This window comes from Limanda limanda, chromosome 1 (assembly GCF_963576545.1).
Source record: "Limanda limanda chromosome 1, fLimLim1.1, whole genome shotgun sequence".
In the NCBI taxonomy this organism is placed as follows: domain Eukaryota; kingdom Metazoa; phylum Chordata; class Actinopteri; order Pleuronectiformes; family Pleuronectidae; genus Limanda; species Limanda limanda.
In genome coordinates, this window is record NC_083636.1 from 39,964,777 (window position 1) to 39,987,722 (window position 22,946).

The window sequence follows — 22,946 nt, forward strand, 5'->3', positions numbered from 1 at the left end:
AGATATATAAGTATAATATGGATAATAACAAAACAGACAATCCTACATATAGGAAATGTAAACTGATAATATACAAATTAACAGATATATTTGATAATATGAACGATAATATAAAAACAGTAAATTTAAACAGACAATATACACTATAATGTAAACGATCTATAATATACTAAATTGTAAACAGATAATATACAGTTTATATAATAATATAGGAAATGTAAACAGATACTATAAAGTGTATATATAATAAACAAATAATCAATAATACTATAAACAATTATGGTGGGGACATCGTGCACACCAGTTTTGGCTGAATGTGATGTCATAAACACGTGACATGCAGTTCGTTTTCAATAGTAGCCAGCATGTCTGTTCCACCAATGAGAACCATTTTCTATCAACGGCTGGCCAATAGGAGCCGGTTTCTACACGGAGCCACTTCCGCCCAAGTCATCCCCATGAGTGTCCACATTCGTCCTGCTTCAACACAAACAGATCCACCGAGCTTCGCTTTCACTTCTGCCCCCCGTCTGCTCCGCCGCAGGAGGAAGAGACGCTCGCACTGCTTTTAGTTGTTGTTCCTCATTTAGTTTGTTCTTTGAAACAGTCTCTGCAGAGATTCGTTTCTTTACGAGCCGAGTCCAGCAAGAGGCGCTAGTTAGTCGCTGAGCCTCAACCTCCACTCTCACTCCCGGTGTTAGCTAGCTAACGTCCCAACACCGCCAGACCTCCGTCCCTTCATCTGCGCGCCGACATGCCGGTGTACCTGGAGGACCCGTCTGTGCTCACCAAGGACAAGCTGAAGAGCGAGCTGCTGGCCAACAGCGTGGAGCTGCCGAGCGGCAACCCCACCAAGGACGTGTACGTGCAGCTGTACCTGAAGAACCTCACCGCCATGAACGAGAAACATGTGGAGACGACGTGGGACGCTTTCTCCAGCGACGAGGAGTTGCCGCCGCCCGTGGTCTACAACAGAAGTCGCTCGTCCGGCAGAGTGAGTTTCTCATGAACGTTAACAACGTGTTTTTCTGTGCAGGAACTCGCACAGCACGAGGAGGCATCGTGGTTAAAGTTTGTGTCACTGGACTCAAACGCATTGAAATAGTTTTATGCAGAGCACAACAATTGTGTGATTTACTACGAAAACAAACGCAGTTACTTCCGGCTGCATCTATTTATCAAGTGATTACTTTCATTTTAATCATTTACTCGTTGGTAACGGGAGCCTTAACGTTCAAAATAATAATCGGTGATTGTGTCAGAAGTTTGCACACGCTTCAAACTACAATGTTTGATTAACCTGCAAGTAAAACTCCACTAATCAATATATCAACGATCCCCCTTGGTGTGAACGGGGCCGCCTGCAGTTACCACACACTCCCATCAACCTCCAAGTTTTTTTTTACTTCAGGTCCACACCCTAAAAAGTTTCTGCTGCTTCCTGTACCCAAGCTGTGGACAGAGCTGGTCACTGATCATTTTGTCCAGAGCATAGCTGGCTAATAACTTGGGGCCTGCTCTGTTCCCTGAGGGCCCCTTGAGTTTCTACATTGCTCTGAACAAAAGACTTGGAAAAAAATGAGTGAATCTGTGGCAGAATCTGATCAGAGCCACCAACCACATTCACAAACTTTACCACAGCTCTAACATGCTGTGGCACCGCTGTCACTGTTGTTGGTATCAACAGTTCAACAGCAGCCATATGCATGCACTAATCCGAACAGGTTTCTCGTTGAGCCTGCAGGGTAAACCGGGTGGGGTGTCCCTCCCCTGGTACTCCTTTACTCTTTGGTGTGATAATTGAATCACTCTGTGTTTGGAGTGGACCAATAGAAACACCGCTTTACCTGTTGTTACATGAACTGAAATTCCGCCCACGCTCAGATAATGTTAATAATCTGATTGGAGCCTGTTGTTATTGAATGAATGAATGACTTTTCTGTTTCAGAGGAGTGCTTTGAGATTGTTTTGAAGTTTCAGTGTTGGGCGCGGGGTGTCACTTTCCCAGCATTCCTCGGTTGTTTTAAAGACAATAATCCCTCTCCAGCCAATGACTGGCTGCATTCTTCGCAGCCCTCAAAAACAGGAGCAAGGATTTCCCCCTGAAGCTCGACTTCTTACCGCTGCTGACTTTCTGAACTGCAACCACAGTTGGTTCCACATAATCTTAAACCAGCTAATCTGTCTCATAATATCATACTAGACCAAAGGATTTAAATAAAGTCGTACAGCAGAGAGAACATTTAGTTTGCAGTTGAGATCATTTAAGTTTCTTTGTTTAACTTGATAAAACAAATTTTGAAATGGTCATCATAGAGAAACCTTGGGTCAGTGTTTAAATGATAGTTACTGTTCTAAATATTTCAATCTTTTATTTATTTATTTATTTCAGTGATTTTAGTTTATTTGTGTTAATACAATGCGTAATTTGATTTCATTAGGATTACATTTTTTATTTGGGGCAGTAGTGGCTCAGGAGGTCATACTTTATAGGAAGGTGGTTCAATCCTCAGCTCCTCCAGTCGACATGCTTGAGTGCCACTGTGCAAGATACTAAACCCCAAATTTCCCCTAATGTCTCTGGTGGCAGTATGTGAATGTGGCTTGATCTGCAGAGCGTTTGGAGGCGTAGATCAAACTTTAGAAACTATAAATACAGAGCATTTACTATTGGTACTTTTTCTTCAGTGTGGTATAATTTATTTGTCATTAAGATGTCACCATAGGCTGGATTTAATGCTGGTTAAACACACGCACTGTTTTGATAATGTGAACTATGCATCTGTACCTGTTCCTCATTGTTGAATGAGATGTAGACTCAAACAGGTGTGCAGCAGGACACGTCTGTTCTTGTTTGTGCACGGTGACTGATTTGAAGAGCGTGAGCAAAGGTGGTGAATGAGAAATTACATGTGGGGGTTGACATGTGTTTGTCTCATGCATTTACTGCTGCTTGGTGTGCAGAAGCTATGTGCACCATTTGTGTGCTGCATCCTTTTGTCACAGTCTTTGCTCAGTTGTTGATTTCTTGCTCAGTTCCCACTGGTCAGGTAAAGGTCGCCTCACTGTTTATTTTAAGCGGGAGCAGCTATTTGTCTGTGTTGAGGTGTGGATGGTGAGAGACGATCAATCTTTCATGAGTTCTCTGATGTTGATAATTTAATAAGGGAGAAAGTGATGTTTATTGTTGACATTACTTGCAAACAAGTCTCACCAGTTGATTAAGCAGGTGTGTGTGTGTGTGTGCGCCTGTGTGTGTGGTTTCATAAACGCACCGTTGAATCTTTCAACTGTGAAGCATATGAAATGACAGAGATACCGTAAAGATGCCGTAAGAGGAATGCTAAGAGGTTTTTAAGTTTTTAATGTGGTTAAAAAATGTAAAGATGATACGCTTAATTCATTGATATGATATAATTCAAAGTTCAGTTCAAAGAAAACTGTGATATTACGCATTGTATTGTATTTTTTTTAGTTGCAAAAAGTTTGGGCATGGTTGTTAAAGACTGGCGCTTCTTCTCTTTCAGTCTGTCTTTGAATAATACTGACAGAAAACGGCCATGTTTGATTTAGTACTAGCAAATATTTGACCGTTGTCGTTGAAGATGTCATAAATTACTCGGCTATGACTTGTTGTTGAGTAAAACTCTTAGCATCTGCTGTGTTGAACATTATTTTTTCAAAAAAGGAGCTTTCCTCACTGTCAAATTCAACGACCTTAAAATATTAGATCGTAATAGGGCTGCAACTAACGACTATTCTGATAGTCGATTAGTCACCGATTATTGAAACGATTAATCGACTAATCGGATTATGAATGACACAAATTCTCAATTGCTCTTATTTAGCAAGCAGCTTTTAAATTTAGCTTGAGGTTGTTCGAGGCATGTGATGACTGAAAATAAAGGCAATAAATATTGATACTTCATTTAAAAAAAAATGTCTTTTACTAAACTTTGTTTCATGTAAGGGTACTGTTGACACAAAAGCAAAGACAAATCAAGTTTTTGTCCATTTAAAAGCAAGGACAGGCAAAGTGCTAATAAAACAAATAAATTAAAAATCAAGTATTCATTTTTCCTGTTAACAAAAATGACAGGGAAAGTAACAGCAATAAAAACATCAACAAACGAAACTACAGTCTTCTGACTAAATAATTGTGATTAAAACAAGACGTTTGTCAGGCAATAGGATAACATAACGCTTTTAAACTCGTTAATAAAAAGTTTAAACCATATTTTTGTAATGGATGCTAGAATCCTGCGAGCAGGTATAAACGTGTATATATAACATCTGACAGAGGCAAGTCCGCATCGTCTCCGTTACGATGTCACACGTGCCTCCTCCTCCTCACATGCGCGTGTCCTGCTTCCATGGAGAGCAGGTCGGCCGCACAAATACTGCAGGTAGTTTTTCTCGGGCTGTTACGGGTGAAGTTCTCCCGAACTTTTTACTTCCTGGTGCGCGACTGCGCGCGGCAGCGGACGCCGACATTGGTCCATGTTTCGTCGCTATTGCACATGCGCGACTTTCAGAGATAGGAAGGAAGCGAGATGGCTCACTCCTCGGGTACTTCCATCAGCACCTCCGGTAAAACGACGTTTAGTTCCGCTGCGCGGCACGAGAAACACGCGCTATGACGTCACCAACGAATCATCGACGGGTAAATTCGTCGGCGACTATTTTGGTCATCGATTTTTGTCGACTAATCGTTGCACCCCTAGATCGTAATGCTAATTTATTCATATGTTTTACTGGCTATAACTGAAAGTGAACTACAATGGTCCTTGGGGGTACACACCTCCACTAAGGCCCAAAATGAGGAAACTTGTTTAGATCTACATCAAAAGTATTTTTAAAGGAAACACTAGCTCCACCATTAACATCCTTATAAGAGGACAGTTACTTTAGTAAGGATTCACAGCAGATATAACGTGTTTCCAAAGCCACACAGTGTTATAGCAAAAAGTAACAACCCACCACCTCTCCGACCATCTATATGCCGTGCACAAGGCTTCCTCAGGAAATGGTTTTGCAGGAGTTAACCAGATCCTGATGCATCTGGCCCCATGAATAGTTAAGATGGCAGACTGAACCATGGGTGGGGAACAGCTGGCCTCCGGGTGAGAAAGTTTGATCTGTTCATGAGCAGAAAAAAGCATAGAAGAATTGAGGTAAAGGTCAAATAATGGGAAGGGAACACCTTTTGTGGAGCTCAGTGAAAGTGAGTGGCTGTGTGATTGTCCCTGATGTTGTCCTTCATGTCAGCTCCAAGGTCTAACCAGCCGTCAAATGTCACGTCCTTTGAAGCAAAAGTAAAGCTGTGACAAATGCAATTAGAGAGTAAGCCTGTGTATTTTCCTACTATATAATATCAAAATGAGACTTGATATGCTGTAAGTAAACAAAGCTTCATCAGACATTTGAAGGCTTCAGACATGAGTAGACAAAAAAATTAACATATTTATTAAAGTGTTGTACAGTATTATGGAACTCTAACTGTACTTGCATCCAGAGGCTTTACTCATTCTGATGAGATGTGCACTGTGTTATGGTGTCTTCGGAGATGCTGTCTCCTCTCAATGAGACGTAGTGCAGCTTATCTTTCGTGTTTGGGGAAGTGCGAGAGCATGGCCAAGGTCAACGTCTTCAGTCCCTTGACACCATAGATATGAGACTGCGTAAGCAGGCAGTACTGTCTCCAGATCTAGAAAATATATTTACTGGTTTAGGAAGTAGCAAACCAATAGTCTAAATCATCACTAGTGGTTTAAAGTGTGACCACTGGAAATCTGACTTCAGAATATGAGACGACATCATGCACAGTTGTGGCCAAGCTTCAATAAATATTTCAGCATAAGACATCAGAGGACTCCTCAACACTTTCTTCACTGACAAGTTGACCATTGATCAATAGTTTTTTCACAACACACTGTACATGTGTGTTTCAGCTTTTGATGACCTGCTCCTTTGAAAAAACATATCAAATGACCGATCATGATCACCGATCATGTGCATGTCCATGAAAACAGGAATCAGATTGTTTACTCTGCATTCGGTTCAAATTAGCAGGTATAAATCTTTTATTTAAAAAAAAAAAAAATGTAGCACTCACTTCGAGCAGTTGGCCATTCTGTCTTCTTCCTCCTAGTGAGTCATGTTCAAAGTCGCAAACACACCGGAAACTGAGAAGCTATCTTACCTCGCTGTCTTGCCAGTGTTGTATCTTGGATGACATGAAGAAAACAATTGCTGTTGCAAGTTTTTCCAAGATGTAAACAATAAATAAAAATCTTCATGGCTCATTTTACAGCAACCCTCAGAAGTTCAGTGGGCCAGAAAAGGTGCAGCATTTCCTTAACTTCCGATTGGAGACAGGGTATTTAAAACCTGCGCAGAGTCCTTTAACCATGGGATTGAATGCCGATTGCATCCCTTCCCTGGGTTTTTGACCAGTGGAAAGGGGGCATAAGTGTGTGTCCATCAATTCCTGAAGATTCTGTGGCATTCTGTTCAGACGAGAATACAACCCTGGAGTTTTCAAACTAAAATGATACAAGCAGTGTTTTCAAAATATCAGCTTAAGTGTTGTGGCTGCCAGGTGTAAGTGACGTGTTTTACAAAGTACTTAATGTGGACGTAGCCTAAGTCTTCCTTTGCAGAGATAGAAAAAAGGATAAACAAATTTGTTGCCTGAAGTCAATTTGATGACTCTCCTCAGTTTAAGGTAATGTTTTATGGATTACAAACAAAGAGGAGTGTGTTTTTGTGTGGAGTTTACCTTGTGAAGTGAACATGTGTAAGACACAACCCAGTAAGTAGCTTCAGTGCAGCTGTGGCGTTTATCTTCTTGGATTTGGCCTCTTCATTGAGGAAATGCTTTTCACAGAAGGAGGACCTTGTGCTCCAATCGTGTGTGTGTGTGTGTGTAGTAAAAGGTTGGGGGCTGTGGAAAGACTCATCGTGTGTGTAATTAGTCTGTCCTTTGTTCTCAGTGCTACTGTAGTATTGTACGGTTTTGGTTGTTTATCTTGTGAAACATGATACTCGCATGCCAGCGTGATTATAGGCTGCTGGCAGGAGTTACAGGTGGAGTTAGAGGTGGGGGTGTGCATGCAGCTTAAAAATTCATTCCTGACATTTTTGAAATAGTTAGCCTTTTCTTCTTTTTTTTTCATGGTTCAAATACTTTGTGTCTTTCATGCCTGAAGTTTTTCTCTTTTTGATGTGGTGCTGATGAGATTTAAAAGAAATGGCTGTAAAGAATGAAGAATGTGTGACACCTGTACTGTAAACACTTATGGTTAATCTTAGCAGAGTACATTATGACTAACCACACACACACACTGTAGTGTGTTACTCATCCAGACAGTTAGTTGCATCACTCAGCCACAGGTCCTGGCATGTCTTGCTCTCAAACTACTACTACCAACCACGCTGCAGTGAGGAATTGTAAAGGAAAGTATGACTGTGTTGGTAGTGAGTTTACTCAACAGAGTGTGTGAGCTCACATCTCAGTTATTCCTTTAAAGGCCAGGGTGTGGTCTGCAGCGGAGGCAGTACAGACTGTTTTTCCCTCCTTTTTTCCCCCTCCTCCTTTCCCGGTCTGTACAGCCCAGTCTGCTATGATTATGAAACACTCTGGCTCGCATCCAATCCAAGCCCTGCTCAGGGCCCACTGAGAGCCAGACTGAGCGAGATAACCTCTCTGTATGTGTGTACCTCACGTATGTTACACGCCGTGAACCGTGGCAGCACCACGCATTCTTCACATTTCAGCCTCTGTCCCCTCTGTGTTCACACTGACTAAAGGGGACGTCTGAATTGAGTCATTGACTACCCCTGCATTGCTGAAACCTTATTCTTTTTAAATGAACATTATACTCATTCCTGTGTAGCTTTTTTCCACATGTAGGCATAAATAATATGCATGGGAAGTTTTCGAATTCAGCAGGGAAAAAAGGTTTTGTAACTAGGTAATGTGTCAACAGTTGAGTTTGTAATATGACTGCACATTGTTATTCAAGAAGAACGTGTTGCGTACTTGTTGAAGGATACATTGAAGTTCCCAGGACCAATTGTGAGAGGCTCAACATATGTGATGCCTGATCCTCTGGGACCCGAATTAAACCAGGAGATCAGTGCTAATGTCCTGCCCTAACTTAAACCCAGTGATGTACAGAATCATGTGTGTCCACTTACTGCCCTGCTGTCCATGTCCACCTTTGCTCTGGTTTATATCAGGTGACCAGCTAGAGGCTCTGTACACTGAGCACACTTTATTTCTGCTCAGTTCCTCAGTTGTTATTTGAAAATGATGTGATTGAAAACATGGCAGCATGTGTAACTTCTGTACTCTCAGCACGCTCCAGGAAAGCAGTTCATGCACGTAAACTTGAGTCACTCGGAGACAGAGCCTTGTTCAGCCGTGGGGAAGGAGACGCAGGGCTCAATTTAAAGTTAGCTGGCCTCAAACAGTGTAATTTCCTGTGGAATGGTGTGTGAGGGGCCGCCGGTTGTTTACTATCAGACCCCTGGAATCTCTGCTTCCAAAGCGCCACTTTCTCTCTAGCTCAATTCAGTTTACAAAACTGCTTTTACCAGTCTCATGGGTTTGTGTACATTTCCATTGCACATCCACAAATCTGTCAGTAGAACATGCACAACATGAAGCAGCTGTGGTATTTTCTGCCCCTCTGCACCATTTTCTTGCATGTTTAAAACGGGTTATGGTCATTTGAGAGCTGTGTCAGTGTTATGTTAGTTTGACAAACACAGTTGTCCTTTGAGGGAGATAATGAAATAAATGTGCTTTAGACACAAGATGGATATGCTGGGACAAACAAAGGTGCGAACTGAGAAGCAATTGATTTTGAGCCTTTCCTCATTTTCCTTATTTTTGGCCCCTCCCTCCACTCCAAAAACTCCAAGCCTGCATTTTTAGCCCTGCTAGTAAATATAGAAGTGCACAAATTGAGACACTCTCTTATGTGGAGTTAGTGTTATCTTAGCAATCACTGAATAAACAACCCACACCCAGAAACACAAATGTCTGTCGGCTGATTATCGTACTGTCACTATTTGCTTTTTACATCACCCGAGGGCAAAAATAAATCTATGGCCTGACTCTGATGAGTTTTGTTCATCATTATATCACTGACCGGGCTACTCTGTTGTCCTCCCACAGAAAGCCACCAGGAAAACCGACAAGATGCAGCCAGATGAGCTGGATGTGACCGTGCTGACCGACGACGGCCTGAGAGACTCGCTGATCGAGCAGGGAGTGGTTGTGGGGCCAATTGTGGGTGAGTGCGCACGTTAGCAGAAATGGCAACAGGGGCACATGAGAGTGAATGCTGAGATGACCTCTGCCCCTGCAAACACACACACACACACACTCACACTCACAGGGGGATGTGGTGTGCTGGTGCTACACACTCCACACAGGTGATGGTATTCACAAGTGGCTTTGACATGTAAGCTAACACCATGCCACGTTTGACCCAAGGCGTATCCCCTAGAATGTGTTGGTCCGTTAGTTTAAAGTGTAACCTACTTTTTGAGTGAAGTGTTTCTCGGGGTACTTTCAGACATGCACTGGAGTCAGCAATTACCCTGTATATTCTCTAGAGGAGGTGCATGTGTGACCACAAATGATCGAGTGAGACGCTCCAAGGTTTCTACAGACTACCTGACCTCCTTTATACAGTCTGTAGAAATCAAGGGGATGTCGATGTGTGAACACAGCACGAGATCCCCTGCTGGATTCACAGCGGGCGAATGGTGAAAAGAGCTGATTTCGGGGTGCTTTGTAAACAAAGTCACATGATCGCAGCAGAGTTAATGCGTCAGTTCCTGCCTCTGCACCAGGCTGATCCACCTCTCACATATTGAGGAGGATTTGTAGCTGTTGTCTGTGCAGAAAACTTCCTGAAAGGCAGACACTGGGTAAACTATGTTGGCCATTTCTGAAATGAGCTTCACTGGAAATTCAAAACATGCCTTGAATGCAGTGCTGGGAGGCGGAGTAAAGCCTGCAGCCCTTCCCCTCACCCCTACAAACATACACACACACGACATACCTATTAGCTTGCCACAGCTAAGTTATCAAGGTTATCTAGCTATGAGCTAGTTATCTATCTAGCTATTAGCTAGATAACCTGCTGATAGCAGCGCAGACACTTTTGCGATTTGAAAGCATTGATTTGAAATTGGGTGTAGCTTTCCAGAATCATTGGTATAAAGGTCATGAGAAAGAGTTGTCCCAAATAGTTTAGCCCTGAAAGGTCCAAGACCTTTTGAAACACCAAGTGGCGTTACGAGCCATGTATAAATCATAAATGTGATGTGGCTGTGAGGGTTTGGATTGTTTCTCACTAGTTTAGGCCTGGATTGTTGGTGATAACATGAAACAGTCCGGACCAATTCTGAAGTGAAGAACAGGGCACTTTATTGCAGTACTGCAGCAAACATACACAGCCGTATTCCATTCTACACTGCTTGGTGGAACCTGCCACTCTTTCCAGAACTTTTTGGTAGAGCAGATGTATAACTGTCTGTGGATTTTTGTCAGAAAAGGAGCTGTTGGAGTTGATATCTCTTTTCTATTCCTGCATAAAGTGGATGGCGGGGTAATATTTGAGTGATTTTGAAGGACCATTACCTTATTGACAATATAATGTTCGTGGGGAAGCATCCAAACTCTCTTCCAGCATAAATAATTTACACACTGATTCAAATGTGCCCTTATATGTGGAGCAGATATATTGTCTCTTGGAAATAGGGCACCTATGGCTTTATTTTTATTTCGAGGGTGAAGAAAACATTTTTTTTTTCCTGGGGAGTCAATTGAGTTGGGGAAGAATACATCTGGGCGACTGTGGCTGAGGGGGTAGAGTGGTCGTCCTCCAACCTGAAGGTCGGCAGTTCGATCCCCAGTCTGACCCATCTGCATGCCGAAGTGTCCTTGGGCAAGATGCTGAACCCTGAATGGCCCCCCATGAAATAACTAAGTGTTGCTAAAAGATGCACTGTATGAATGTCATGGTGAATGTAGAACTGTACTGTAAAGCGCTTTGAGTGGTCATCAAGACTAGAAAAGCGCTATACAAATACAAAGCCATTTAGCATTTATCTGAAGGGGCAGGTACTCTCACATTATTTAAAAGCATTTGGGTACCTGTTGGAGTAGCATCAAAAACTACAGTGAATTCCTTTGGAGTCACTTTAGCACCATCAACACACACACAAAGTCTACTACCCACTATGCACACAAAAAATGGCCACCTTGGGCCAGGCTTGGCTCACACAGTATCTCACACATGCACACACAACTTTTACCTGGTAACAAGAAACATATGTGGTGATGACGGTAATGAGCTCAATCCTGTGGTAGGCACCACATGACCGCATTAGTGTGCAACATCACTTTAACAGTATCACATACAGTATCATCTATAAATATCAGTCATCATGAACAACTACAAATATGTAATGTTCACCACTGAAACCTGGGGATACATTCTGCAGCATAGAAGAGCTCTTCTGTTCTGTGTACTGCAGAAATCAATAAAATTAATTTTAATTGAATTTAATTGACCCTTACTGGTCAGACAGTTACTGGAACCACAGAAAAACACGCACTCGGCTCTTAACATCCTGGACCAACATACAGATTTAACAAAATTGTACAAAGGTGTTTATAATTTAAAGTAACCATTAATCAGCTGATTATTGTGGGTGTGTTAATCCGAACTGTCGCTCAAGACATGAATTTTGAATTGCTTTGCTCCTCACTTGGGAGTAAAATGGGATCCATGTAATAGACATGAATGTAGAATGTAGCCGACTTGTAAATTAATATCTATAACAGACAGAATCCCAACGTCAGGTGGACTTGTATCGTCTAGTTGCAGTGAAAGTCCTTTATGAAAATGTTGATTAAACATAGATGTGAACCTCAACATTTCTGTAAGAATTTTGGAGAGATGCCAATGAATTGGCCTGAATTACAACCCTGACATCTAAGCTTAATCAGACACATTCGTAATGAACTTCCTCGTCCAGAGGAGGCTGGCCTCACCAACCGGTTCTGAGTCTTTATCTGAATCTTTACAGATCTGTCATGACAGTAAACAAAAGAGTGCAGTGTGTAATTTACTGATATGAACTGTTCTCCCCCAGCATCTACCCGTAAACTGTACGAGAAGAAACTGCAGAAGCTGCTGGACGATGGCCCCACACAGCCACCCCTGCCAGAGCTGGTCCTCGCCGAGATACAAGTTAACCACAATGGCCACTCGGAATCCGACCTCTACAGTGACAAGGAGGATGGTAAGAACTAGGGACGGTACTTCAAGAAAACACTCTATTCATAGTGATTACACTTAACACTCACTCCTTAACATTCCTGATGCGTAAAATCTGTATTATCCTGATTGTATAGGGGGTTAGCTTATGTCGTCTGGCAACAACACCTGCATTCACTGTACACTGACAACCACTAAGTGTATCTGAATGTTGTCCTGGCTTTCAATGGTTTTGTTAAATTTCAGTCCACCATTAAGACCAACTTGTAGACACTGAAAATAACGATTGTCTACTACTGCTGTGGGGGTATGAGGGTAATGCACTTTGTGATAGTGAAAGTTTTATGCATTAAAGTGCTTCTTATTTTCCAACATCTAAGGGATAGAGCAGGGGTTTTCCTACATAGAGAATTATGATGTGTCAGCACGCAAGAGAGAAAGTGAGAAAAGTCAGGATGAGTTGAATAAATGAATCAAAGCGTGCAACTATGAAGAAATATTTTACTTATCTCTCCTGCCTAATTTCCGACCAGGAAAAACCCTGTAAAGTGACTTAAAACTGTTAACATCACAAGCTTATTCATCAAAAGTCAAGCCAAATATGGAGGTCCATAAAATTATATTTGCATAAAAATGGGCTGACAATACAGTAAGTGTGTGTCTGCAGTAGGGTTCCAAAATTCCAGGAATATTCAAAGTTGGAAACCTTCCATGGGAATTAACGGGAAAATACGTGAATAAACTGGAAATGTTGTGGGTAGGGTTGCAAAGGGGTGGCAAGTTTCCGGTAAATTTCCGGAAACTTTCCATGGGAAGTTTAGCTCGGGAATTTTGGGAATTTTGAAGAAAAAAAATGTACGCAAATTAAACGCTGAGCAATAAAAACATCATTCAAAACTCTATTTTAAAGATGTATGGAATGCAGCACACGCTGCATGTTGAGTTTCAACCCTCCACTGTGCATTCTTCCATCACATGCACAGATAATTCCCAGCATCCTGCACACTACAGCAGGGCTATTGAGGCCTGCTGTAGTGTGCAGGACTAGTCAGGTGTGTTTCGATGATATTACTGGGGAAAATATCTTAGCATGCTGATTGAGGATTGTTCATCTGTTCATCTAACCTATTTCCATTGATTTATCCATAAATTCTAAAATATGTTTACAGACGATTCCAATTGTTTGGCTAACTATTTATATCTCTGGCATTGCATTAGTGTTTTTTTACAAACTTTTTTCTCATCTTATTCTACAGAACAATACCACATGCACATTCTCATGTGGAGTCATTTCACCCCATCCAATGTAGAAGGAAAGGCTATGTACATTTGCAAATACTGTGCAAAGACCAATGTTAAGAATGACACAACGATGCAGAAGCATATAGTCAAGTGCCCAAAGTTTCCTCAGGGCTCAAATCAGCCTATGACAAAACAAAATGTTTATATTTATGTCTGTATATGACAAGGTAAATACAGTTAGTATAAATTACCCACAACATTTCCAGTTTATTCCCGATAATTCCCGTATATTCCCGTTAATTCCAGTATATTCCCGTTAATTCCCATGGAAAGTTTCCAACTTTGAATATTCCCGGAATTTTGCCACCCTAGTTGTGGGTAATTTATACTAAGTGTATTTACCTTGTCATATACAGACATAAATATAAACATTTTGTTTTGTCTCAGGCTGATTTGAGCCTTGAGGAAACTTTGGGCACTTGACTATATGCTTCTGCATCGTTGTGTCATTCTTAACATAGGTCTTTGCACAGTATTTGCAAATGTACACAGCCTTTCCTTCTACATTGGATGGGGTGAAATGACTCCACACATGAGAGTGCACGTAGCATTGTTCTGTAGAATAAGATGAGAAAAAAGCTTGTAAAAAAAACACTAATGCAATGCCAGAGATATAAATAGTTAGCCAAACAATTTGAATTGTCTGTAAAATATTTTAGAATTTATGGATAAATCAATGGAAATAGGCTAGATCAGGGGTGGGCAAACTTTCTGACTCGCGGGCCACAATGGGTTCCAAAATTTGACAGAGGGGCCGGGCCAGGAACAGACAGATGGAGTGTTTTTGTGAACTAATATAAATGACATGGAAAAATCATTACATGAAAGGATTTGGCCTTTACCAAGTAGCAATGCACTTATTTGCAAGGCCATTTAACAAAAACTCGCCTTCAGAGAAAGGCTTGCTAGCCTTTGCTATTTCGAATGCCCCCCAAAAAACAGGCCATGGTAGATGGCTCTTAAATCGCAGTTTGTCTGTGAAAAAAAATGTTGCTGAGTCTGTAAATTAGTCGCCAACCTCTGAGCTGCAGCCACCCATTCTTGCGTTGACTGCTTGCTAGCGTAGTTAGCATGCTTCGTAGCAAAGTGACAGCTGATGTTGTACTCCATGAAAACTGCGACAGTTTCTCGGCATATCAGGCATACAGCCTTCAATTGGACATCAGTGAAAAAGTATTTTGTTGACGACTCCGTGTTAAACCCTCGGCACTCATTGTCCACTTTTCGTTTCCTTGATCCTCTCATTTTACAGAAGGGCTCACAGGACAAAGGGAATAAGTCAAGGGAGATCATGTGCCCTGTTGTGCCCTATACACCACACTCCCGGGCAAATTTTATTTAGCTGACGCTTTTATCCAAAGCGACTTACAATAAGTGCATTCAACCCTGAGGGTTCAAACCCAGAACAACAAGAATCAAGAAAGTACGATTTCTTCAAAAATAAAGCAAAACTACAAAGTTCTATAAGTACGTGCCATTTAAGTGCTACAAAATTGTTAGTTTAAAAAAAAAAAAAAATTAATTTAATTATTATTATTATTTTTTTTTATTATTTGGACAAGTTGGGCGGGCCGGATTAAAAAGCCCAACGGGGCGTATATGGCCCGCAGGCCGTACTTTGCCCATGTCTGGGCTAGATGAACAGATGAACTATCCTCAATCAGCATGCTAAGATATTTTCCCCAGTAATTTCATCGAAACTTACCTTACTAGTCCTGCACACTACAGCAGGCCTCAATAGCCCTGCTGTAGTGTGCAGGATGCTGGGAATTATCTGTGCATGTGATAGAAGAATGCGCAGTGGAGGGTTGAAAGTCAACGTGCAGCATGTGCTGCATTCCATACATCTTTAAAATAGAGTTTTGAATGATGTTTTTATTGCTCAGCGTTAAATTTGTGTAGTTTTTTTTTTTTTTTTCAAAATTCCCGAGCTTAACTTCCCTTGGAAAGTTTCCAGAAATTTACCGGAATCTTTCCGCCCCTTTGCAACCCTAGTCTGCAGTACATAATTTACACCATCACTAAAACATGCACATCTCACCTGTGTGGTCCGTTTAATGTTGGTGTATGACGGCACTTTGTTTTTTCAGAGGGGACCGCTGAACCAGAACCTGAGCCACAACCAGAACCAGTGGCAGAGCCTGAACCAGCTCCACCAGTGGTCGAGAGACCGGTGAGGAGCCGAGGGAAGTTGCCCGTCACTACCCGCACCCGTAGCAGCCAGCACCAAATGGTAAGAAACGACTTGGCAGTGAGTTACCGCATACTTCATATTTTATCGTCCTTTAGTCACAGTGAAAAGTCTGCTCATCAGCTCACTCACCCTCTATGTGGGAACGTTGCAGTTACTTGGGAGCACTGATTTCTGCTGATATTTTTAGGGATATGAGTTTGTTTTGATTATTGCTAATCTGCTTTTAAGATTAAATTTTTCTGCTGTTGGTGCAGTTCCTGAGCTGCTGAAATGTCTTTATACAGATCTGAATGAGTGACTGAGGAACATTCCTGGTTTAATGATGGGTTTGCTGTAATCTGTCAATTCTGAGATGCCTGGAATTTCACACCTTTTAATAGTTTCTTGATTATCTTAAATGTTGACTGTCCTAGGATATGGCAGTTACTATCAGGTGATCTCCACAGTCCTTGAAAGCAGGGGGAGGTGCATAAAAACAGCTGTTTATGGTTTGCAGCTCTCTCATTCACTCTCTCTCTCTCGCTCTCTCTTATATTCAATAGCATCTCTGATAGCAAACACACTTGCCTATTTCAGATATGCTTGCAATGTGGACAGTCAGATTTTAAATGTAGTCTGATGAGTTCTGTTTGATCAAACTAAATTAACCCCATTTGTGAATTTTAGCATGATATTTTCAAGCAAGAGACTCATTTTGGAAAGAAACTAATCGTTTCACCCTCTCAGGCAGTTTTTCCACTGTCGCCAACCCCAGATTTTCGTGAGCAGAGTGGGAAAGACAGAAGCTGGGTTTGATTATCGAGTTTCCTCTCGAAACCGACAAAGGAAGCTGTTTTTCCTTTTTATTGGAGCGGAGTCACACCCAGCTCAGTGTCAGCCTGTAGATGCAGTGTATCGTTGCTGCTCGGTGCAGGTCAGACTCGAAGCACATGATGTGGATTAGCTGCTGCCATGCACATGCTGGATGCTTTGGACTTTGAAGCATCCAGCAGGCAGTGTGTGGACTTCCCGCTGACCTTAACCCGTATCCCTCCAGCTCTTCTGGCTGTTCTTTAACCCCACCTGTTCTTATGTTTTTCCTCTGATATTTGGTGTTTGTCTTTCCATACAGGTGTTATTGTTACCACCAAAATCTGGATATGGGATGCCTGAGAAATTTGCCCTTTACTTATTTTCCCTTGTTTTAGCATTCGCCCTCTTACATTTGTTTTAAATTATATAAAATACTGCAAATGTCCTCTAGCAGTGTGAAGGCTTGATCTTCAGCATGTGATGGGTGTAATCCAGCAGTGTCAGATTGTGACTGTGAGCAGCTCCACCTGCTGTTCACAAATTGAATGTTCATCTGTTGAGCTGAGGCCTCAAGTAACAAGAGCGCATGACAACTGGTCAGTTGCCAACAATACTCTGACATGGGCTGTGGAGCTGTGTGTGTTTTAATGTTGTGGCTCTGGTTGGGCCACTAATGGACATGCAGAGTTGTCCCTAATGCTATGTTCAGATTAATATATCCTCCAGTTAAAACAAAACTATCTTTCCAGAAAAGGAATTTGAATCTATAACAAAATTAATCTCTGTCCCAAGGAACCCACTTGAAAATTCATATCACAAATCAGTATATCTGTCGTCTCTGCAGTTGGTTGCTTAGTTGCAGAAAGAACTTTAAACAAGGAACCGCAATTGTAAGAAGTAAGGGACTCAGTTTCCGGGGTCAAAAACTCCTTTTGTTGTGTTGACGCCAGGTATGAACCCGGCAGCAATGGTGTCACGTATAATTCTATGTTCTTGGAAAGACATTGACCCTCCAACCAAAAAGAATTTCAATATATTCATTATCATTTAAAACACACTCGTAAAACACAAACAAATGTGCACAGAGTCATTGTTTCTGAATAGTGTGTGAAGCCAATGTAACACTTTTGACCCTTGCTATCTGCTAACTATCTCCTAGATGTGATATCAACTTTCATTACCGTCCTACTGAGACAAATGGCATGTTTTGGCCCAACTATGATTGGTTTCAATCTGACTAAGATATTATTTCTCCGTCCGACTTGGATTTCTCAAGCTCATCTTTAGTTATTCATCTTGGCACCTCTTCTGTCTGACTTGTCAGCTTTTACTCCTGGTCTCTTGTGTCCCAGCAGATAGTGCCTGAGGATCTCAGGCCTGTTCTGAGAGAACCTGTCTATTTAGAGCAGGGGTGTCAAACTCAAATACGCAGTGGGCCGAAATCAAAAAATTGCTTCAAGTCGAGGGCCACATGGGTTCAACGTTTATTGAAAACTTATTGAAAGAACCTTAGTGCACATATTGAACCTGGAACTAACAAGGCCTATAGAGTATGCCGATAAAACGACATTAATTATGAAAAAAATGAAATACAAATAATAAATAATACATAAATAAATATAAAAGTAATAAAATCAGTTTCATTAATTGCTTTCTGGCTTTATCTGCAGTATTTCCAGAGTAATTTCCAGTGAAAACATTTTCTACAGGCAAACAACAGCCAAAAATAATTGACTTCAAAGAAAAATCAAATGTCCTGTAGTAGCAAGAGAAAAACAAGTTTCCCTGCAGCATCTGCGTCTCCCACAGGCGCAGCTTGGTTTTAAGAGCCCTCACTGTAGAGTACATGTCAGTGATGACACGCCCCCCCCCCCCTGAAGCTGCAGGTTGAGCGCATTCAGGTGGCTCGTGATGTCACACAGAAACGTTTTATTTCGCAGCTCTGTTGTGCCTTTCCCTTTGCTTTCACATGTGGCCCGCGGGCCTTGAGTTTGACACATGTGATTTAGAGTATAACAAGAAAGTTCATGACAACCCTGATTGTCCTGCCCAGGCTGAACCTCCCTCGGCCTCGTCCGTGCGTGTAAAGGTAGCTCTGGGCTGTTGCAGGCTGTCTATACTCTCACTGATATCTGCATGATCTCACTGGTCTGTATCTACTCATCCGTTCAGAAGAGGAGGGCTTCCCCCTTCAGGGATACACTGACACATGTTGTCTTGTCTCAAACTGCATCCAGTGGTGGGCCGGTGTAGGTAAAATCTGTGCATTATCACCGGGGCTGATGCTGACGAATGGGTCACATTTCTTTTTCTTCTTAGTCACGGTGCCATTTATTGAAAATGTTTGTGTTGGTTTCATTTACCTGATGTGTCTGACTGTGTTACACTCTGTCCTATATTGTGGACAACACAACAAAGTTCATTAAAGCAGTGGTTACCCAAAACCCAGTTCAGGACTGCAGAGCTCCAGGGAACCATCGCCACCATCCAGGCCACACCTGCTCATTTCTGCTGGGATTTTCTGAAGTCCTTAGACTTCAATGTGGCCCATAGACTGTTTTTAAAGATAGATTACATATTTCCGTTTCTCCCTGTTGGGCAAAAATATCCTGGATAGAGGTGCTGCCATCTAAAGCGCTTTTGACATAATTTGGAGCCAGAGTCTGCTTAGTAGTGATCATTGAGTGGTATTTAGGTTGCCAACAATACTCTTGTTAGTCATGAATGTTTCCACCAATTTTTACATCATCAAATAAATATTTTGAACCAAATTACCAGAGAAATGAACTGTGTGTGAAGAACTACCCTAAAATGATAGAAATAACCTTGAGAACAATGCATGTAACATGTATTTTGACTTCTTAGTTTAATCCATGTACCAACCAGTTAACATGAAGGTGGGATTCATGACCTATACTACAGCTAGACACAAGTGACAAAAAAGATAATCTGCCTTACACTTTATATACAGTTTATGGTGTAGCCTCACAAAAGCTAATTAAAATACAGATGAGCAGTCAACAAATAGCTGTGCTGGAAATTTTCCACAAAAAGTTTTGAAATGTGTTTCGGCCTCCTGATAATTTACAGGAGCGAGCTGGTACTTTCAGGTCACCGGTACAGACAAAGTATGAGCTGTTACAGAACCAGTGTATTAAATAAGATTTAAGTGTCATGCGAGACAAAGAATTGAAAATAGTTGGTAATGTCGACAGGGTATGAGATTTAAGTCGGACTCCTGGTTATTCTTGAGCTGTGTTGGTCCATCAGGACCCAGGGCCAATTACTGAACCAGTATTAGGATCTCCTGTGTTAAGGTTACACACAGTAACATTTATATGACACTATTTATATGTAGTGTATTCTACCTTTTGTCTTTAATTCTTAGTATTTCCAAACATATATATCTAATTATTTCATCTGTTGTGTTGAAGTCGAAGAGTCGGCCTGAGGAACGCAGTCGACGACCAGCTGCCAACCCTTCGTCTCCTCTGGTTCACCTCACCACAGTCAACAAAAGGAGCTTTAGCCCCATGTGTAACATCTCCCCTATTAAGAGTCAGGAGTCCCCCTGGACTGTGTCGGACCGGACTGGATTTAAAGTCAGCGGTGTGTCTGCAGCACGGGTACAGCTCTACTCATATGTCTGTGGCTGCTTTTCTCCATTTTTCTATCCCTCTGAATGCTGCGTTGTCTCTGTTGAAACATGAGGCGCAAAAACTCCCCCATTCTATAGTTCATGATGTATAGTCCCTCTGATGAATTGGCTAATTGTTCATATGTGTGAGTGCAGCTGTTGGGGGACTTCTGCGTGGACAGTTGTGTAACAGCTGAACAGTTGGTTGGTTTGGTTGGACATCCTTGAAACACAGTCACTCGTGTTGTTTGTGATCAAAAGGAGTGTGGCCCTCCAGACATCCAGCTGCATAAAAGGAGGCAGCAGAAAATCCCCAGCTTCCCGTCCACGTGCAGCCCTGTGATGACACACAACTACAAATCAAAGCTGTCAGACGATGTGTTAGTGAGACAGGTAGATTGTTGCATGAGAGAGACCCTGCTCTGTTTCACGTGGTTCAGTAGTAAACGTGGTGGTTGGCCTGGCCCTTTCGTGTGAAGGGATCACATGGTGAGAATTGTGTATCATCACACAAGGGGTTGCTGGTCCAGACATGCACCTGCGGGTGACTGTAGTGAAGTAACGGGGTAGTTTTCCTTTTTCATATGAATCCATAAAAAGTTGTTTACAATAAGAGCAGAGATGCCGTCATGAATCAGTGCCTCTTGCACTTTAATTAACGCTCATCATTGTTTTGTGTAGGTGGAGAAAATCACAGCCAGTGACCAAAACACAAAAGTGGAGGAAAAGGTTGTTCTGATGGAGCTGTACCCCAGTGATTTCAACAGTCCAACAGGAATCAAGTAAGTAACTGATTATTATTTATTTTTTATGTCAGTCATCAGCCACATCAATAAAGTACTTATGTTGTAAAGTTAAGTAAACTGCTGTAATATTACATTTACATAATGTTCTAATTAACTGAATCAAGTAGAACCACTGTTCGTTTTACTCTGACGCAAATAGCTCGTCTCTGGCAGGAAGTATTCATGCAGTCGCTGTGAACTAACAGCTACCATGTTCACTCCAGCCGTCTAATAGGTCTAGCTACCGGGCTAACTGTCAGCTGCTGACAGTTAGACTTTCCTCTTTGATCTCTGAAATCAGGACATCAATCTCCCAACTTAATAATTCTCCTTTTTACTATTCAATGTAATTTTCATGAATTCTACTGACATATGGGCCAGGAATTTTAGCCTTATGTTATTTTTTGTACGTTGAACATGCTCATTTACTATCTCCGTGCACACTGACTCAAATACACGCAGGTGGCAATCATCACGTATACATGTTCGTACAAACCCAGCTTAAGAACAAATGATGGAGTCATTTAGGGTTAAGATGTTCTTGCATGAGGTCTTATACAATGACTCTAAAATCTAAACCTCTCAAATTGATTCTTGCAGCGCCACCTGTCGGCGACCCATCCGTGGAGCTGCCGGTCGCCCAGTGAAGCCCAGTGACCTGTGGAACGACGAAAATGGCCTCTACTCTCCTAAAATCACCAAGACCACAAGCTCATCCTCCTACACAGAGAGCCGCACTGTCAACAGAGTCACCAGCCTGCCCCCCTCCACCACCTCCCCCTCCTCTGCCAGGCTTCTGTCTGCAGCTCCCCCTGCCGGTCAGACCAAAGCAGTGCGCGCCGGCATGTCCCTGTGGATTAAGCTGTTCCTGCTGGCCGTCGTGGCTGCCTTCCTGTTCTTGGTTTACCAGGCCATGGAGACCAACAGCATCGCCCCTTTTTTAGCCTCTGACAAAGAAGTGGCCAGTGGCGGCACAGAATAGAGAGCACATTGTCTGATGGGAAAGAGAAGCCCGTCTGCTCCGGTGTTTTTCCTCTTTTTTTTTTTTTCTTTTTTTAAAGTGTGAATCTGCATTGTAGCCATTTTGTTCACAGGTGCTGTGAAGGTACCTCTGACATCATCCCTGTGTCGTAGTTTCTTTCTTTGTTTTCCTTCATGAGGAAGGACGACAGTTTCAGAGACGTTTCCAAGGATCTCCATGACATGTGAAAAGACAGTACAGCATCTGCAGTTGTTATTTTTGGTCCAACCCGTGACCCCTTGACCTCACTGTCCTTGAGGTTACAACAAAGCCAGCCGCCAGTCAAGTTTGAGAGACACAAACACAGTCGGCATCACAAAGATACATGGACTCACTTTTTATTGCCTTGTTTTATTTCAGACTTGCAGTGCCCATGTGAGTGTGTGTGTGTGTGTGAGAGTGAGTGTGTACTGAATGTGTGAGATACTTTTTTCACTCCTTGCCTGGGCTTTTGTCTCTTAGTCATCAAAAGCCTTGAAGATGGAATCTGAACTTGTAATGTTTTGTACTTGACATCTTTGTTAATGAGACAGGAAGGCTTGTTATTATAACCCAAATACTTCTAAATCTTCTCAAACATTACGCCAATATTTTCTTAATGTTCTCTTATAATAAAATTGAATGTCCCAGTGTATTCTACTTAATTATGTATTCACTGTCACAAATATTAAACATCTACTCAATAAACAATTTAGTGGTTTGTGTGTCTGAAAGCGCTTGTTATTCGTGAGCAAGCTTTCTTGCAGTGGACTTTGTACGAGCTTCAATTGGGGAAGTAGTGACACTCTCTGTTAAGATATTGAAAAAGAACATTTTTCATATGGAGCCATGCACATAGGTTACTACCTCCACCAAAGATGTTGTGTTTTCACCCTGGTTTGTTGGTAGTTTTTACAATATAGGACTA

General features: G+C 41.9%; 1 protein-coding gene across 1 annotated transcript; it reads left to right on the forward strand.

The window, feature by feature from the left end:
• The first annotated feature begins 462 nt into the window (after positions 1-462).
• On the forward strand, positions 463-22,706 carry tmpoa (thymopoietin a). The gene is made up of 6 exons (XM_061085939.1): positions 463-994; positions 9,188-9,305; positions 12,184-12,333; positions 15,701-15,843; positions 20,915-21,015; positions 21,619-22,706. Exons 1-6 carry the CDS (start codon positions 755-757, stop codon positions 21,998-22,000), a joined length of 1,134 nt encoding a protein of 377 aa, XP_060941922.1. The 5' UTR covers positions 463-754; the 3' UTR covers positions 22,001-22,706.
• The last annotated feature ends 240 nt before the right edge of the window (positions 22,707-22,946 follow it).

Coding starts and splice junctions, on each gene's coding strand:
- tmpoa (XM_061085939.1), top strand. CDS start 755: ATGCCGGTGTACCTGGAGGACCCGTCTGTGCTCACCAAGGACAAGCTG. Junction 995..9,187: donor GAAGTCGCTCGTCCGGCAGA/GTGAGTTTCTCA, acceptor GTCCTCCCACAG/AAAGCCACCAGGAAAACCGA. Junction 15,844..20,914: donor GTAGCAGCCAGCACCAAATG/GTAAGAAACGAC, acceptor TGTTTTGTGTAG/GTGGAGAAAATCACAGCCAG.